The sequence below is a fragment of the Lycorma delicatula genome, chromosome 2 (genome assembly GCF_047948215.1).
Source record: "Lycorma delicatula isolate Av1 chromosome 2, ASM4794821v1, whole genome shotgun sequence".
Taxonomy (NCBI): Eukaryota; Metazoa; Arthropoda; class Insecta; order Hemiptera; family Fulgoridae; genus Lycorma; species Lycorma delicatula.
The window spans coordinates 149,458,927-149,478,657 of record NC_134456.1 but is presented as its reverse complement, the minus strand read 5'-3'; the positions used below and the strand labels follow the sequence as shown (position 1 = coordinate 149,478,657).

Genomic DNA, 19,731 nt, shown 5'->3' with positions numbered 1-19,731 from the left:
CATTTACACGTATTTCACAATTGAGCCACTGTTTATTACCATAAACATTTTAAACACACACAGGAACCTGCAAATAAAGAAAGGCTATCAGTCATGTAATGGCGTCTGTAGCAAGCCATTAAGTGTAGTTACTCAGTACACATATGTGAAATGGCAACAGCTTCACTGTAGGAGACATATATAAAAACAGTACTTACTTAAAAAAAATATATGTATATATATATTATTAGTTACAACAAAAATTATTGTTTTTCTACCAGAAATTATAGAGCCAGCTGAGAACCTGTAAAGGGAATTTAATGGAACAACTTTGCCCATCCCCAATATTATGTAGAATTGTTGAATTATTCAACTGAACTCATAAAATAAGAATTTTGCAGGATTGATTGAAGAATATTTGAGTTAATTTTAAATAAAGTGCTGAAAATTAAGATTTATTTTAATAAAATACAGTTATTTCAAAAATAATTTATTTTCACTATAGAGTACTATTTATTCTCATTAATTTTTTGTACCATTTATTTTAATTAAAAGAGTAATATTTTTATGTTAATTGATTTTTTTAATTTAACTTTAAATAAATTGGTCAAAACATGTTTAGATGGTTAGGCTACTTATTAAAAAAATTAGTCTTTTTATGCAATAAGACTCATTCTCATAACCCAGAATAGTATGTTGTATAATTGTTTTATTACCTGGTATAAGTTTGTAAGTGCATATACTCCTAAAATAATATTAGAAAAATTAATTTGATTAATAACAGTCTTATGTAATTAATTTTTACTGTTATTAAATTGTGATCTGATCCCCATTTTTGCATCCAGAAAACTTACTTCACTGTTTTAAAGGATCCCAAAGATGATTACTATTTTAGATAAAAATTTGCATAAGTGTAAAAGAATGTTTATTTTCTATTAAGTATTTTTAAAAAAAAACTAATGTAATTAATACCTATGTGATTAGCAATGGTGCATCTGTTACCGAAGTACACAACAATGTTTTCATCCATATTTAAACTTCTAATCCATTTAACAAATGATTTTTTTTGTTATTATAACAGAATTTTCAAATCTTGTTCAGAAATTATCTGAAGATATAAATACAGTGGTTACATCTAAAGGGTAACAGTGATTGATTTTAGATTGTGAGGACTATTAATAAACATTAAGTAAAGCAAAAACCAAGGATATTCCTTATTCTACATCTTGGATATTTTTTGTAAAGTAAAATTTTTTATGGTTGGTCAGGTGTGACTTAAAAAGCAGTAAGGTAAAAATAGTTTAAGACCGTTTTACTCATCTTTTTATTAATTTTTCAGAGGCCTAATGATATAGATCCTAAAATGAAATTCTGTCATAATAGTTGGAAGAACATGGAGTTATAATATTGATTTTAGACTTCCTATTTCTATCCAATAGTAATACTCTAACAGTTTATTGTTTTTTCGTAATCGTAGTCGGGATCCAATTTTATTTTTATTATTGGATAAATAGCTTGTAGTACTGCACATTTTTAAATTAGAAAACTTACCATAAATAAAGCACAGTTTTTATCTATTTGATTGAATGCTGTTTTACCTAAAATTTAAATACTGCTTGTTAATAATTAACTATTATATAATTATTATTTATTTTAAACTATTTCTAGATATTTTAGAAATAAAAAGTAATTAAAAATATCTGGATGAACAGGATCTGCAAAAAATAGCATTTTATTCCAGTTTTGATGTAGACTATACAATTCATATCAATCAGTAAAGATTTTTCCACTACCATGCTGCACCATTATTCACTGGATATTATTTTTATTCAAAAATTTTAATATTGAAACAAAGTGGAAGGGAAGTTCATATTGCTAGTGATTTTGAAAGTTTTTATAGTTGATCATTTGAGATTTATCAACAATCTCGGACTCATGACCAAGGACACATTTATTGAGTACTGTATCCTAGCTGACTACATTCTGTATCTCCAAAGAGTCTGATCACTGATCAGAACATCATTCTATTTGGTTTTAAATACCGTATTTTTTAGTACACTTTTGTAATTTACAAACACTTTTATTTGTACCATTTATTTTATTCTTCAGTACATTGCACATTGTTATTTTTAGAACAACAAAAATCCCTTTAATTTCCATTTGTAAAAATAATTTATTTGCTCTAAATTATTAAGTTCAGTTTATTTATCTTTTGATAGATAATTTATCTTGTGATAATGATATTATGTAAAAATGATTATTTTAGAAATAAATAAATTGGGCCTGTATACTTAGTATCAGTTTTTTTCTTTTTTCTTCATAAAACTGAGAATAATTAAAAATATAGCTTAGTCTGATTTAAATATCATATAAATTTTGTTAAGAAAGAAATATAAAAGTGATTAATTTTAAATTGAAGCATTTGACGCAGTGGTATTCTCAATATCATTCTGTAAATGAAACATTTAATGTTTCAAATATCTAAGTGGAAAAAGGAATATGAGACTTTACACTGATAATTTCTAAAAGAAGAGTATTTATTAGAGTATTTTTTTAGATATTTATTTCTGAGTATATATGATTTTTCTTGCAATTTTAGTATACTCTTTAATATTATGATAAATGTTGAAGAATATTCTGATATAGTATCCATTAACTTAAAAATATTAGCTGAATTTTAATATAATGAACATTTCTGGGGAAAAAATGAAAGCTTTGTAATTTTTTATACATAAAAACCAGAAATTGATCAAAGAGATAGTTTTATTTGCTCCTTTTATAATTTGTTTCATTTGGTTAAATTTCTCCATACTTTGTTAAATTAAAAAATCATCTCTTTTTCAGAATATAGATTTTTTTAAATATTTTTTTAAGTTGTTTTAATTTATATTAATGTTAGCTTATATCCATTTTTTGTCTTAGGACATTTAAATACATTCTTGTCATGTACCAGAAATTCTGGTGCTTGACAAGAACATAAAAAAAATAGTCATTTTTACATTTATTAGAATTATACGTGACAGATTTTTGCTGTTAATTTTAAAGTTTCAGCTGGTTCATTTAAATTTAAAATATCTGAGGTATTAGAAAAAACATTATTAAAAATTTGAATTTCATCATATTAAAATAATAATGTTTTAATTGCTAGTAAATTCAACTAAAATTCTGTTAATTATTTATTTTGCTTAGTGTGAATCATATTAATATATTTTTTCTTTTGTTTAGATGGTAAGTGTTATTATTTTTAGTACTGTTTTGTAACAGGAGGGTGTCAGTGATGAGAGGTCAAGTGTTATCTCCTCAAGGTTTAGGTATTATTGGTATTCGGGTATCAGTTGATAGAGATTCAAGATTTGGATTTACGCTTACAAGAGCTGGAGGATGGTTAGTAAAATTTTTGAATTATTTTTTTTGTGGTTATTAGTTTATGTATTATTTTAATCATTACCACTCAAATTAGGATATCAGTTTGTGTGTATATATATATATATCCAATCAACCCAAGTATAGAATTAATAAAATAGGATGACATCTATCTTATTCCATAATCCAAGCAAGAGCGCTTTCGACAGTCACATACATATAACTTTGGCTAGCTAGTCACGTGGATTTCTATTTTATTTTTATTATTAATTTTAATTTTGACTTTTAGTTTAATTTTTTTATTAGCATCTTCATATTTTATATATATGCAATTTTTAATTTTAATTTACAATTTTGAATATAAAAAAATTTTTAGTTTTATTTCTGTTTTGATTTAATTGGAAAAGGATCTTTTAACAATTTTAAATCTCAATTTTATTTTTAATGTGCAATTTGCAACATACAATTGTAATTTTAATGTATAATTTGCAACGAAAGATTTGAATAATTATGCAGCAACTGATGATGCGAGGTACTTGCAAAAGCGCTCTTGTATGGATTATGGAATAAGGTAGGTGTCATCCTATTTTATTTTATTAATTCTGTACTTGGGTTGGTCAGATTAATATAATTTGTATAGTGCAGAGGAATATGATTCCCAAAAGTATCAATTTTAGAAAAAATGTACACACACACAAACATGTGTGTGTGTGTGTGTTGCAGCGCACATATTTATTGAAACCTCTACAACTATTAATCAGATGCAGTAAATAATTTCTTCTGTTGTAAATGTAATTTAATTATTATTCTGGCCTATTTTTATCATATTTTTAATGTTATAATGATCACTATTTGAGTGTGACATTTTTGGTTTTCCTTCCCAAAATAAATAAGCCTAATTTTTAAACTAGGTAATTAATGTTTTTCTTCCCTTATATTAAATGTTACTATTTTGAACATTTAAAAATTTATGTATTATTGTTACAAAGAAGTCATTAAATTTTCAAACACAAAAGATAATTTTGTATTTACTAATTATAGTTGGGATTTTGTAATTAAGAGAGATTATAAGATTTTGTGATCTACTGAACAGTGAATGACCAGAAAATCATTAATAAACTGATTTTACTGCAATTATTTTAAAAACATTGAATATTAAAACTAGTTTATTACAAATTAAGGAAATTTTTCCCCAAAAGCCTTTTGGAGATAACTGTTAGCATATTCTTCAGTGGAGTTTCCAGTAGTGCTATTTTTAATGACACCCATGTTAGTCAGCCCTTAAATATGATTTTGAGAAAATGCAGTATATTCAATCTATGTATGTTACTTTGCTTAATTTATTGTTTGTCATGGGTTGAATTATTATGACATATTTTAGAAACTAGAAATTTTAGGAAGAATACATTGACAAGGTTACTGAAACTCTACTAAAGAAATACATCTTAATTAATTAGCTCAAAGGCCTTTGAAAGAAAAAGTTCTCATGAATTTGATAGTAAGTTGTTCAGTATCTATTTATTTTAATTTATCAATATATTTTGTCATGCTGTTCAACGAATACATTTTTACATAAATTATTTATTTACTTTATTAAATACAAAATGTTGCTCAGACACTTTTTTTACTATGAAAATAAGAGATGAATTTCTAGTATATGAAGAAATATAGATAACACTGATAGACAAAAAAAAAAAAAATTTTTAAAGTTTCTCTAAGTGTGATACCATTTCTTGAATTGCTTTTTTGCGTACATTACAGATCTGTTAATACAATTTTTCTATCATCCTGAGTTGTAAATAACTTATGCTTCAAAAAAAATTAAGGGAAATACAGTTAAAATCTGTAAAATTTTATAATTTTGCATGGCCATACCTGTGTAAGAATGATTTCGCTGATACTTTTCTTTTATAAATAGTCTCAGGCACATCTCGAATTAGTGTCCAACAGTAATTGGCTAGCATGTAAGTATTCCATTTCCCCTTTATAACGGCTTTCCATCACTGAAATGTCTTGATGGAAACATTCACCTGTCAATTACGTCTCCAAGGTTTTCCGGGAAGAAATCCAGATGTGAATGGAGGAAATGTACTTTCAAAGACATATTACATCCCTTAGCTCTGTATGAAGTAAGGAGTTGATTAACAATATCATGGTAATTGTCGAATTTTTGTTTGCCGAGAAAATGTTTGCAAACATCTTTAAATGAAGCTCAAGCTGCTCTTTTACATTATTTAACGTTGAGTTAAATACATCATCTTTGACCAACTCTCTTTTTTGAGGACCAACAAATACTTCATTTATAATTTATCTTTCACTAACATTCAGAAATTTCTGCCTGATGTACAAAAATTCGGGACTATCCTCCTTCTTCATTGCTTTTACAGAATTTTTCATTAGTCCTAGCTTGATATGGAGAGGGGATAAACATATTTTTTTGGTTTCAACTAAGGGCTCATGAATAATATTTTTCCCATTTGGAGTTAAGTTGTGTCGTTTCTTCCACTCTTTGGTAACATAATGTTTATCCCTAGCTCCCTAATGTTTATCCCTAGCTAGCTAATGTTTACCTAAGTGCAACATAAGCTATCAATATTTGTGCAATAAACCAAATTATTTTCATCAATAAAGTACTGAGAAAGTTCTTTTTGTCGGCTTTGAAAGCCTGAAATTTTTGTATTTTTTTGAAGTAAATTCCACCCTTGTAGACTTGATCCTATCAGTTCAGCTTGATTTTTTGATAAATTTAAATCCCTAACCAAGTCATTTAAATTCACCTTGTGATATAGATGTAGTTTATTGAAAGATAATTCAAAATCAAAATCATTGTTGTCTTCTTCAGTACTGCCCGATTCTTCATCACTGCTTTCAAAACATACATTCACCGGTGCCTCAGGAACTGAAATAATTTTACTGTGAAGTACAGGCCTGATTGCAGATTGCAATGAAGGATATTTTACAGTATGTTTAGATTTTTTAGAAATTCTAGACACACCACTTGTTAAACAAAAGTAACAATCAGTTACATGATCCTTTGATTCATGCCAAACCATAGGTACACCAAATGGCAAAGCCTTCCATCCCCTTAAATATCAGACATCCTCTTAAATATACAGAACAATTAGTGCATACTATATAAAGAACCCATGTCTTATCCTGATCACCAATTTTACACTGAAAGTACAAGTGATATGCTTTTTTAATTAAAGGTGTAATGTTTTTCTATTTGATTTTTTGGTAAATTCACCACATACATAACAAAAGTCATCCACATCATTTACACAGTTTCGAGTCATTATGATGCTGTACTGTTAACAAATTTAAAGGCAGCAATAAGACTGAACAAAATTAATTCATTCCTAAATCAGTTGCTTAATACAAGTAACATGGCTCTGTTTTCAGCTACATGTTTTAACCTGCACAGATGTGATTAATCTTGTCCATGAAGGCTCACTCTTCAGTATTAGATATGATGTTATAATATGTGAATATGTTACGATTTAATTATTTGTCTAGTATTGTTTATTTATAGCTTACAAATTATGTTAACAATGTGAAACAATAAAAAATGAGCTAACAAAATGCAATATAGCAGCTAAAATGCTAAAAATATGTTGAAAAATGAGAAAACCTTTAATTAAAATTTACAGATTTTTTAAAAATGGTAGGTGATAGAAAGATGCTGAGTTCATATTCGTTTTCAGCATCATGAAATATATTAAAATCATGTATCGCATGTTAGGAAACAGAAATTATGTTTATTAGTGTAATCTGGATTATGTTGATAAAATTAAATCAATATAATTGATGTTCTTAACTGTTGTTATAGATAATATGAATTCAAAACCTGGTTTAGTAAGTGAAAAATAAGATAAATATTATTTTTTTAATTATTTTGTGTTTTGTCCTACAGTATAAAAAGTAAATTAAATAAAATATTAATTTGAAAATTCCATTTTCAATTAGGCTGGTTATGCAATGACTACTAATTTGTTATTATCACCATCTTGTTACCAAGAGATACTTCAGTCTGCAAACAATGAGTGATTATCACCTTAAAAAATAATAATGATTTCCATAATTATTTATCAATATGGATTTCAAGGAGCATTATGTGTGCTTATAATAAGGATCTAAAAAAATAAACTAAAAAATACAAAGTAAAAAGTTCATCCATTGTGAAGAGAAAGGCTCCTTAAAGGAAAATTTAATCAAATGTTTCACTAACTGCGATCCTATTCCAAGAATTTTTTGGGTATTTCTGTATGAGTGTTGAGAATATATGCTGCACATTTTTATTCATATTATTACTTATCAAAATACAAATATTCAGCTCTCAATTCTACTCGAAGAGAGACTTGCTGTAAATTCAACAAAATTTATTAAATAAAAGAATATTTACTGGATTGTTCCATCAAATTGTAGTTCAAGTAATTTGTGCATTTATTTTTATGTGTATTATTTTGTCATTCCATTGTGTAAGTAATTTGCATTAATTTTAATAATAAATGATTTACTACTTATTTTACTTCAGTAGTTATCAAAACGCAAAGTAAAATAAATTTGATAAAAACACACTGTGGTAAAAAATACCCTGTCAAATCTTCAATCCAAAAATAAGTTGATGTTTCAATGATAAAACCTAGTAAAAAATAAAACAATAAGTTAAGCAGCATTACAAATTATTTCATGTTTTTATATTCTTTCATTGTTTTAAAAACAGTTAAATTAATGTTTTTGAACATTATACATTTCAAATATTTTTATAATAAGTATTGATTTATCAAAGATTTACTGTGTAACTGAAAATAAAAAAGCTGAAGTAAAATTTTATTTCTACTAAAAAGTTTCATAAATTTTTTTTTAAACTAATGTGATGTACCTAACACAAGAATGGCAGCCAAACGAATGCAAAGTCACTAGTATATGCATATTGAAAGTAAAATCACAGTCAATAATCTCATTAGCTTTGGCTCATGAAACTATAGCTTTTAAGTATGAGCTTTTCCTTCAATTTTTGAATTGAAGAATAAAATTGCATCCGTCGTTCTCATGTCACCTTAGTGCAAATTTACATTGCAAGTCTGTAGCAGACGTGACAATGGTACTGAACATTCGTGTGACAAATTGTATTCTATGCACAGTAGGCTTTATAGTTTAACATTATGTTCTTCATTACTTACTAATTTCTACTCTTTACTTATATTATTATAGATGTATAAATTAATATCAAACATTTTGTAGATTAGAAACTGTTAAATACTAATTAAATTAATTATAGACAATAGAGCGAAAAAATTATAACCTGGAATTAACAGTTTATTTTAAAGAAATTATTTTTTATAAATTTTGCATTAATTATTACTAACTGCAGCATTTAATTGGATTTCCTTTCAACTGATCATAATTCATTATATTAATGAGTAGACTTCTTTGATTTTTAGTTAGACTCTACCACTTATGTGCTTCCTGTTCTAAATTTGAATTTAACAAAAGTACTTCAGAGAAAACTAGTTAATTATATAATATAGTTCTTTCAGTCTGTCACAATACTGTAGTACTGGTTTACTGCTGTAGTATTGCTTTGTATATTTTTCCATAAGAATTATGGACTTTTCTATTTATCCAGTCATGTTTAAGGATCTTAACACCTTAAATGTTACTTATAATATGAGGAGTGGTTGAAATGTAATGCATACTGCAATGTAATGGAAGTACAAAACGTTGCATAAAGTGACAAATGCTGCCATCTTGTAGTTTCATTTCTGTGTTACTAATTCCAAAACTCGCTGACCCATGCTCTCTCATTTTTGTCAGTCTAAATTATTGTGATGTTTATGGATCTAAAAAAATTTATAGTGATTTACTTTATAACAGCAAAAAAATGAACATTAGTGAAAACATTCATCATCATCTAAAAGCCGTTTATGGTGATGAAACTGTTGGTTGAAGTACTGTGAGCAAATGGGCAATGAAATTTTGTGCATCAGAAGCCGGTAAAATGAATATTGAGAATGAATCTTTCAGTGGTCAAACACTTTCTGTGTCTGATGATGAAAAGTACCAAAAGGAGGTGGATGAATCAATTCTAAATGACCTTCGCATCTTAACATATCGCTGCTCAAATAGGCATATCGAAAGAGTGAGCAAGACTCATTCTGTGCACAGAATTGCACCAGTTCTTACAATTGTCCACATGGACAATTGTAAGAACTGTCCACATGGATGCCAGAAAAGAAACAAACAATACAAAACAGAAAAGAACAAACAATAATGAAAGAAATGTGAACAATTTCTGAAATGTTACTGTTGCAAGAAAGATGACAGGCTCCCTTTTCAACATTGTGACAGAAGATGAAACTTGTGTATTATTATGTCCGTAAAAAAGTTAGAGGATGAATTTTGCACTATGGTTCACCACAATCAAAAGAATTCCAAACACAATCCTCAGCAAAAAAAAATTCTCTTGACAATATTCTGGGATTCCAAACACATGTATAGTTCATGAAAGTACATGTATATGTATGAAAAACTGTAAATTCTATGCACTATGTAGGTTAAAACACCTTAGAAGAATTGTGACATGTTTGATAATCCACTGAACCAATAATTCTGCAACATGATAAATGTTTGGACCCACACATATTGCATGCAGCCATCAAGGCTCTTGTGAAGTCGAAATCTGAATCTATTGCACATCCTCCATACCTACCAGATTTGGGACCATACAATTTTCATTTTTATTTCAATTAAAGAGAGATATTATGGGAATTTATTTCATCTCAGAACCGAGGATTGCAATGAAACTGTGAATCAAGGAAAGACTGCCAGAATTCTTCATTCTGAGAAAAATGTTTAAATGATGGCTATATTGTAAAATAAATCTTAAGTTTTTGTAGCAAATAAAATTTACTTCTGTGACATATTTGTGTCATTTGACCATCTCTTTTCATTTGCAAGTTATGAGCAACTAGGCATTACATTTAAGCCTACCTTTGAAATTAATCTTTTATATTTTATTTCGGTTGTCTATCCAACCGTATGACATAATGTTACCAATTTTTATTCAGCAATAGTAGTGAAAAAGATGAAAATGCACAATAATTTTCTGTCATGAAAATATAGAGCAAATGTATATGAGAATTATCATAACATTAACTCAACATCTTATAATCAAAATGATTGACTACAGCAGTTTACAGAAATGAATTGAATGTACAGTGGAAAATTTAGTAGATGATCCAGTTTCAGAAAGAACATGGGTACAACGGATACCATTTCTGGCCCTTAAACTGATATTTGAGGTCAGGTTTAAAAATAATAAAGCCATGACAGTTGAAGAATCTGGAGAAGCCATTTGATAATGTAGAATGGAAAAAAGTTTTAACAGTAAGAAAAATTAGATAAAAACGTTGGTAAAAAAGACATAATACAATCTATATGGGAATCAGGTGCAGTAATAATTAAAGGTGAAGAAAGATAAGCTCTGACCAAGAAAATAATGAGCAAGCATATATTTTCCCCCATTGCTTTCCAACATGTATTTAAATGCAATATAGGAATTAAAGAATGAACTTGGGTATAGAGTAACTATCTGCACAGAAAAAATAAAAATAATGATATTCAATAATGAAACTGTTCTTTTGGTAGACTAAAAGTGTGTTAGAAGAAATTCTGAATGGCATGGATTCATTGCTATCAGATAAATCAAACAAAAATGAATTAAAGAATGTAAAAGGAAATGATAAAAGTATAGTAAATTAAGTATATCAGATAAGGATTTATACATCAGAAGTTGCAAATTTTATTGTTTAGGTAGTATTATTAACAAATAAGACATACATCAAAAGCAGACCGGCTGACAAAGATAGCTGCCATGCAAAGTATCATTGCTACATCAAATATGGATTTAATAATAAAATATATATGACAATTGTAGTGCGTTGTGATAGTGAAACAAATAAAAAAATAAAGCTTTAAATGTGGTATTACAAAAATATGTTGAAAATTGATAAAGTATAAAATAAAGAGGTATAAGAAAAGCAGAGAAACTTATGTTAAGATCTTGTAAAGATATGAAGTTAGGATGTTAGGCAATATGCTACAACATCCACATTTAGTTAATTCAGTTTTGGATGGTGTATAGACAGTAAAATCTGAAGCAGAATAAGAAGAGTATTTATTTTATAAAATAGATAATTGAGGATGTAAGATGTAGCAGTTATGTTATATTTAAAAAAACTGATGCAGAAAAATAACGAGTACAGAAAAACATAAAACTTTCTCACTTAAAAGAATATACGAGAGGTTATCTCTAAAGTAAAGGCAGTTTCATTGTAAAAAAATTTATAAATATTTGTTTTATTTCTCTAAAACTAAATCATTATACTACTTCTCTACATAATAGCCATATGAATTAAGACCTCTATCGTAGTGATACACCAGCTTCTATATACCCCCGTTGTATTCTTCTGCTGCTAGACCATTTAGCCATTGATAAACAGCATTTTTAAGTTCATTGTCACCGCCAATTGCTTAATACTCAAAAATTCTTTCAATTTCCCAAACAAATGTAATTAGAAGAAGCTAAGTTCGGACTATATAGTAGATGATCGTAAATTTTCCATCCAAATGTTCTCAGTAAATAACCAGTCAGACCGGCAACATGTGGACGTGCATTATCGTTCAGCCGCCCACGTCTCCGATTTTGAATGGCGCACCGTAACATACGTAAGAGTTTCGCAGTAGGCTTCTGCAATTATAGTCGTTCCACGTGGCATGAAATCAATCAGCAGTATGCCAAACCTATCCCAAAAGACTGTAGCCATCAGTTTGCGTCCAAATGGCTCTGGCTTGGCCTTTGTTTGTTTAGTTGGTATTGAGGATGACGTCATTCACTTGACTGCCGTTTACTCTCTGGCGTGTAATACGAAATTCATGTTTCATCGCCGGTAACAGTTGAATTAAGGAACTCATCACCTTATTCAGTGTAGCGCATCAAAAATTCCAAAGCAGATCCCATTCCGATTTTTTTTGTGGACTTACCGTTAAGACGTGCGGCACCCGACGTGCACAAACCTTTCTGAAGCATAAATGGCCATGAACAAAGCAACCAATAAGAGCTGTTGAATCATCAGGAAAAAGAAGAGCCAGGCCGGAAATCGTTTAGCGACGATCTTTTCTGATTTCATTATCGACGAGTTTCAATTTACTCGGTGATTATCGAGGGCTTCCTCGAACGTTCTTCATCATGCACATTAATTTTGATATTTCTAAACCTTGCACACCATTTTCGGACGTTTCTCTCATTCATTACATTATCACCGTACACAACAACCAACTGCCTATGAATTTCATTTCAACCTTTTGATGGTTTGAGTCGGCGACAACATCGATCTTCTTATTCGTTTTATAACGTAATAACTCACATGTAATCAAAGATACTACAACTTAAAGACAATAATGCAGTGTATACATTACTAGCGTGGCCACGAACAACACACGTTCGCCAACCGTTAGTTGAGAAATTTCCAAGCGGTATTTACATGACAGATATCCCTCATAGATATAGCAGCTTAATTTTACATTTGATTTTATAAATTCCACAGATTACAAATTTATTAGTAATTTAGTTATTTTGTAAAAAATATTTTATTGGTTTACAAGGTATGTAAGAAATATCATATCCATTTTTATGAAATATATTAGTGATTTTTATATTTAAAAGCAATAAATTTATTAGGTAAAATACATTTATATTTATGATTATTATCATTACTATTGTTATTTATTATAAATGTGTTTTTTCCAACATATTTTTATTATTAAAATATTTTATAGTAAGCTATCCATGAATCTATTTTTGTAATAGTTTATATTTGCAATGTTCGTTATGTAGTCAATTTTTTTTTCATTTTAATATTATTTGTGTTTTATGTGTGTGTGTGTGTGTGTGTGTGTGTGTGTGTGTGTGTGTGTGTGTGTGTGTGTGTGTGTGTGTGTGTGTGTGTGTGTGTGTACACGCGCACGCGCGCTCTCTACAGATCATATTTCTATTAGTGTTTATTTTGTATATACAAGTACTGTTTGAAGATTTGTGAATTGTTTATAAATTATAATTTGATTTACAATTAGCATCAGTTATGATTTTGTTATTAATATTTAAATTTAAAGTTTACAAACGGACTTGTAGTAAATCGCAACATCAATTACTTGCCCAACATCAAGTATAGCTTGCCGAAGCCGAATTGGCACATATCTTATCTAGGCGATACTTGCCTAATTAGCGCGGGGCTATAATATGCTACTCGTGGAAGACAGTATACATACAGTAAAATAAATTTTACGGTATATATATATATATAAATATATAAATTTTTGTTATAAATTTAAACCGTTAAATTTATAATAATAATATATATATATACGACTGTGAGATTTCAGTCGAATTTTGAAGCATTTCCGGTTATCCATTCGCTCTGAAATTTTACATAGAGGTTTACTCATGACAACACATTTTAGCAATATTTTCAAGTCGCTAAGATGCCCGTAAGTTGCTAAGTGAAAAAAATGCCCTTTGAACTTATGCAATCTCGTTTACACGCATATTTTTATAGTGAAATAAATTTTAACCGAGATATATATATTAGGGTATTCAATTGCTGCTAGAAATTCTGTACAGTAGCGACCGAAGTTTTGGGAAAATTTAATAATTTTTAACCGGATCGGAATTTTCGGACGAAAATCGCAAATATCTCGAAAACGGTCGGTCCTAGCGCTCTGAAAGATTTTTCAACCCCCCCCCCCCCATGTTTATACTTCAACTGCTACCAGTGGTATCTGTCAGATGATAATAATTTCTAGTGCCCCTGGGGCGCCGTTCGGAAATTGGGGATGGAGTGCGACGGGGTACCACCGTAATATCTCGGCAACCGCTAGTCCGATTTTCACGATTAAAACAGCTTATGTATCAGCAGGTCGAGCGCTAACTGTTTAATGCATTGGGTGCCTCTTGATCGACCGGATCTTGGTTATCCGGAAATTAAATCGTTTAGCCCTATGTTTTGACTGCACTCATCCATCGCAAAACATACCGATCCGATCTTTTGATATACACTCAAACCTGTAGGCTAGCGCAGTTGCAAAGTATAAACTTAAGATGACTAAAAAGTAGAAAATAAAAATATGTAAAAACAATTTTTAAAACACCACTCTTAAATTAAATGTACTAAAAGGTAACAAATAAATTTAGGATGGTATCTCAGAACTTGACAACAAGCTTTGATGGTGATATATAAAATTATGTGAAAGTCATAGCTCCAAATTAAAAATTTGATGTTTTTGCCAATTTTTTCATATGCATGATGAATGACCTAAAGAGTGGGGTGCAAACATGAGCACCCCATTCTTTTGTTAGGAGAAATGAATTTTTTTCCAAAGTTATTTCACTAGTAATTCATTAAGCTGGTCTTTTTGAGACTCCTGTGGCAGACGCAACACATTCTACAACTTTTTTGGAGTCAGTAACAAACATTCCAACTGCAGCTTCTCCAGCCATGCAATTAAAAACGTTGTGTATAATTTCTTTCCCTTGATGGTGAATACATTTTCCATGTAAAATAGACGTAGTACACAAAGTAATAACATCAATTCACTACCATAAGAATAGAGCCTACAAAAATTTAGTAATTTAACATGAATAAATTACTTTTAAAATTTCAGTTAAGACTTCAGCTACTTTCAAGAATTAAAACTCAAAAAATGCTATAATCGGACAATAACTGTATTACTCTTTGGATAGACACAATTAACTGGACAAGTTTTAACTGCAAATGCAGTATAAATTAGAACGGAATCATTTACAAACTGGATGAATCAGGAACAGTTTGTATAAATAGAGATATAATATTTTATTTGAATGTTTAGAATGATATATCATTTGGTTATTATTTACACAAACCTGAAAAAATTAATTTTTCTTATGTGTGACTCAAGGCCTAGGCAAGCGTACAGTTGTTCGCCACTTCCAGAACAAAGGGTGAAGAGCATAGCTTAAACAGTAGACGTCAGTCTTGTGCGTGTTTGAGCTTGGATATTTTATATAATTATAAAACTATAAATACATTTAGGCCTGAATCAGCAACAGAATTCAGCAACAGTCGATTAGTCTGCATAATATTGCATAACATATCTACAGTATCTAATAAAGAAATAAATTATTAATCTAATAAATTCAGGATTAAATAAGTAACTAATAAATATATAAGATGTGAATTTGTTCATTGATTGGAATAAACAATAGTTGTACCATATACACACTGTCTTTATTGTAAACCTGTGCTCGTTAAGCAGCAAGATGTACAGCCATGCTGTTCATCAGATCTGTGCCAATTCAGCTTGGACAAGCTATACAAATATTGAAGTAGCAAATAATAAAATGATGTAACCATGATCTAGGCTAAACTTTTACTATTTAAACTTAAAACTATTTTTTTTTTTTTTTTTTTTTTTTTTTTTTTTTTTTTTTGTTTCCTATTAAGTAATATTAATTATTTCATATTGTATTATTTAAAATAAAAGAAATATGAAACCATTTTGTATTATATATTTTTTTTAAATTATAACATTAATAACTTTTTCTGCTGAATGAAGATTGTATTCACAGTTAGCCGATTGTGCATGTTGACTATAGATAATTTTATTTTGTTTTCAGGTTTGATGTCCTTGTAAATGGTGGTGGAGCTGTTACCTTACAGTTTCAACGTAATCCATTTCAACCGCTTACCAGAACATTGTTTGTGCCATGGAACCAGATAGTAGTTCTTCCTCCAATTACAATGCAACTTAGTGATGATTCTGATGGTTACCATCCAACCCCATCTGTACTTGCCCTTGGTAAGTAATAATTTTTTTTTTTAATTGAATTCATTGTTATTAAATTTTACTGTAAAAGTTTGTATTAAAATTTCAGTAATAAACATCCTGAATGATAACATTATGATATACAGTTAATGAAAACTTGTCAATACAAAATTGAAGGGAAAAAATTATAATCAATAGAATTGTAAAATACATAATTCAGTTAAAGGTAAGAAATTTTTTTAGGAAATGTTTAGAAAATCTAAAGAAAAAAGTGTCTTTTAGAAACTTGCCGATATTGTGAGTTAAAAAATGACATGAAAAGGATCAAAACCTTGGCTGCCCTGTATCAGTCTGTGCTCCTGAAAATGTAAACCACGTGAAAGCTGCCATACTCCAAAGTCAACTCTATGGACTTTGGCTTAACTTCCCACAAGTTACAGTGTGTTCTACATGGTGAGCTAAAACTTCATTCACATAAAATTGAGGTTCATGAGTTAAAAGAAAGTGAGTAATAGAAATAAAACAGCAAGAATTACTTTTTGCGAAGACTTTTGAGCATTGATGAATTAAAATCCCAAGGTGCTTCATTAACTTTTAACATCTGATGAAGCCCATTTTCATTTGGACGGTTTTTTAATCTAACTGAACTGCTGCTATTGGGCAAAGAACAATCCTCAGGAATTAAACCAAAACCCACTAAACACAACTAAAAAATGACTATGTGATATGCTATGACTGAACATAGCTTATTGAATTTTTTTCTTTTGAAATAGATAATTGTGTTCCTTCATCCATCAATAGTAATCACTACTGTGCATTTTTGGGATTTTTTTTTTATTGAACAAATTTCTCTATTTCATTTTGTTAAATTAAAGGCATAGGACTTTGATTTCAACAAGATGGAACTACTGTTATCACAGTTGTTGAAAGCAAGTTCATATAAGTAAGAATGTTCCCTACATGCTTTATTCTGCAATATGGTACTGCCCCCTCCCAGCTGCCTTTCAGCAGTAGATTTTTTCCATTGGAAAAAGACATAGCCAACCAGTATCTATGAAATGATTATGTCCATATTCAAGATTCCATTGATAATATCCCACAGAACCTCTTACAAACAGTCATGGATTCTCTTTGAGGTAGATTAGAACAGTATTTGAAAATCATGGTGGACACTTTATGAACATGAATTTAACAATTAAATTATATTTAATTTAATTTCATTAAATTTTGTAGTAATAAGTTGTGAGTTATGCACAGTGTTTACAGTGTTCTGTAAACACTATCCCAATAATGCTGATGAAACCCTCAGCTATTTACGCCCACCTTATAGATGACTTTTCCTGTTAAAGTTGTAATATGATAATTATTATTTTAAAAGAAATATGACCAATAATTCCCTGAGATGAGACAGCATACCTAACTAGGACATTTCTAAGTGAAAGAGGGGTCGCTTGTGAAGCTGCATTAGATTTTCTAAAATATAATGTAAATCTTATTTATTTACAAAATGATTTAAGTTTTAATTTGTTTCATCTGACATCCATTTGATCATCTAAAGATTGGAAACTAAATTTTGATAATTTTCAATCTTTTTTAAAATTAACGTACCAAATTTTTCACAATCTTAAGGATTCAATCCTTGAACAAACTGCAATTTATATGGGTAAAAATTCAAATTTTTAACCATATTCTTCATAAATTTATACGTTAACCAATCTCAAACGATCAGGCTGATTACATTAGACTGTGCAAAACACAGCTTCAACATTTGCAGTTGTGCAAACTGTTCTTAATACACTTGTTTTTTTCTTTTGTGCTGAGGATATTTCTTTACCAATCCTACCAAAGATATTTATTACATGAGCAGATGAGGCTGGATCATGACGTTGAAGAAAGTGTTGGTAAAATTTCCTATGAACTGCATGGGCACAGTCACAATGTATATAATATGATTTTTACAACAAATACATGTTGTACATCACTTAACCTCTCTTTGTCAATTAATGGCAACAGTATGGCTGTGCAATGCACTTAAATGGCTTTTCACATACAGACACACATTTAAACCACAGTCTTACCTAGATTCAGACAGAATTTCTGATTTTTGGATCCAACTTATAAATGTCAAAGAACAACAATAAAAACATTTAAATAGATAACTATTCAAATAATTACATCAATACAAAATTACAAAATGACATAAAAACATAAACATGTCAGTGACACTCACCTGGCAAACAGGCTCAGGAAGGAAGAAATAAATAGAAACTATTATTATCAACAAAGGAAAAGGGGGAAAATTACATTCAACATTATGATACATTGCATTAATAAATAAATCATTTATTTTTATTGGTACATAATAGTACATTATATATAGATCATAGTCAGGAATAAACAGATATGCTTCTTCGTGGATAAAAAACTAACTTCTCTAGGGAATATTTGTGTAGATTGATTAAGGAAAATAAAAAAAATTTACTTAGTAAAATTTTGATCAGAGAATCATCATAAAGTACACAATTAATTATGAAATTAAAAAAAAAATAGATGTGATTTTAGACATTAATAATTAAAAATATAAACACATGAAATACATTAAGGTAAATATTTTAACAAGTATTTAAAAAAAAAACTACAAAATTAATCACAGTTTAGTCAGAAGTAATTTGATTAATATTATTATAAACTCATCAAGTATTATTCTGTCAGTAAAAGAAAATGTTTTAATTATATTTAAAATAAATTGGTTAGAAGATCTTTTTGTTTGGTCAGTCATTTATTAAAAATTGTAATAATCACTATAATATAATATTGGGTTACATAATACTCATTTTTGAGCATTAAACAGTGATATGATAGGATAGTTTTGTATTTTGAAAACTCATCCTGACTTTTTAATGAAGAGATAATATTATATAAATAAATGTGTTTATTGATTAATTATAATATTTGACAAAAATCAACGCTTGGTACTAGCTTCATGCTATTTTTACATTGATTTATCAATGTTATGTATTACATTATAATAGGTACCTAGTAATATGTAATTCTAATACTACTGAATGTATTGTCTGATTATTTTTAAATTATTTGTAAATAACAAGACGTATTATTAACTTAAACATAAATTATTATTCTTTGAATGTAATTACAAATATGAAAGTAAGTTTTTTTGATTTTAATGATTGATTATAATACAATGAGTATTGTAGGTGCTCCGGGACTTGACACGGCACTGCATAATGTTGGACCATGCATGGATCATGATGATGTGAATCTTGTACCTGTTATTCTATCAACTTGGATGCCAGAAAAAGTTGGAGGCCATCCTGGTCAAAGTGTATTGTTTGCTGAAACACAGGTACTGTTTAAAATATTTATACATTTTTTAAATAATTTATACTCTTTTAGGATGCTTATTTTTCTTTAAAATAGCTTTTAAACTTTATTTTTTTAATTAGATGAGGGTGAAAATTAGTTTTAAGTGAAGAAAAATATTAAATAATTTGTAATTTTAAATTGTCA

General features: G+C 28.7%; 1 protein-coding gene across 1 annotated transcript in view; it reads left to right on the top strand.

The window, feature by feature from the left end:
• Positions 1-19,731, top strand: part of Ten-a (Teneurin-a transmembrane protein) — a 332,260-nt gene that overhangs the window by 234,492 nt on the left and 78,037 nt on the right. Inside the window, exons 12-14 of the mRNA XM_075357656.1 lie at positions 3,244-3,363; positions 16,055-16,236; positions 19,419-19,567. Coding sequence (XP_075213771.1) covers positions 3,244-3,363; positions 16,055-16,236; positions 19,419-19,567 — 451 coding nt within the window. The remainder of the gene's footprint in view (positions 1-3,243; positions 3,364-16,054; positions 16,237-19,418; positions 19,568-19,731) is intronic.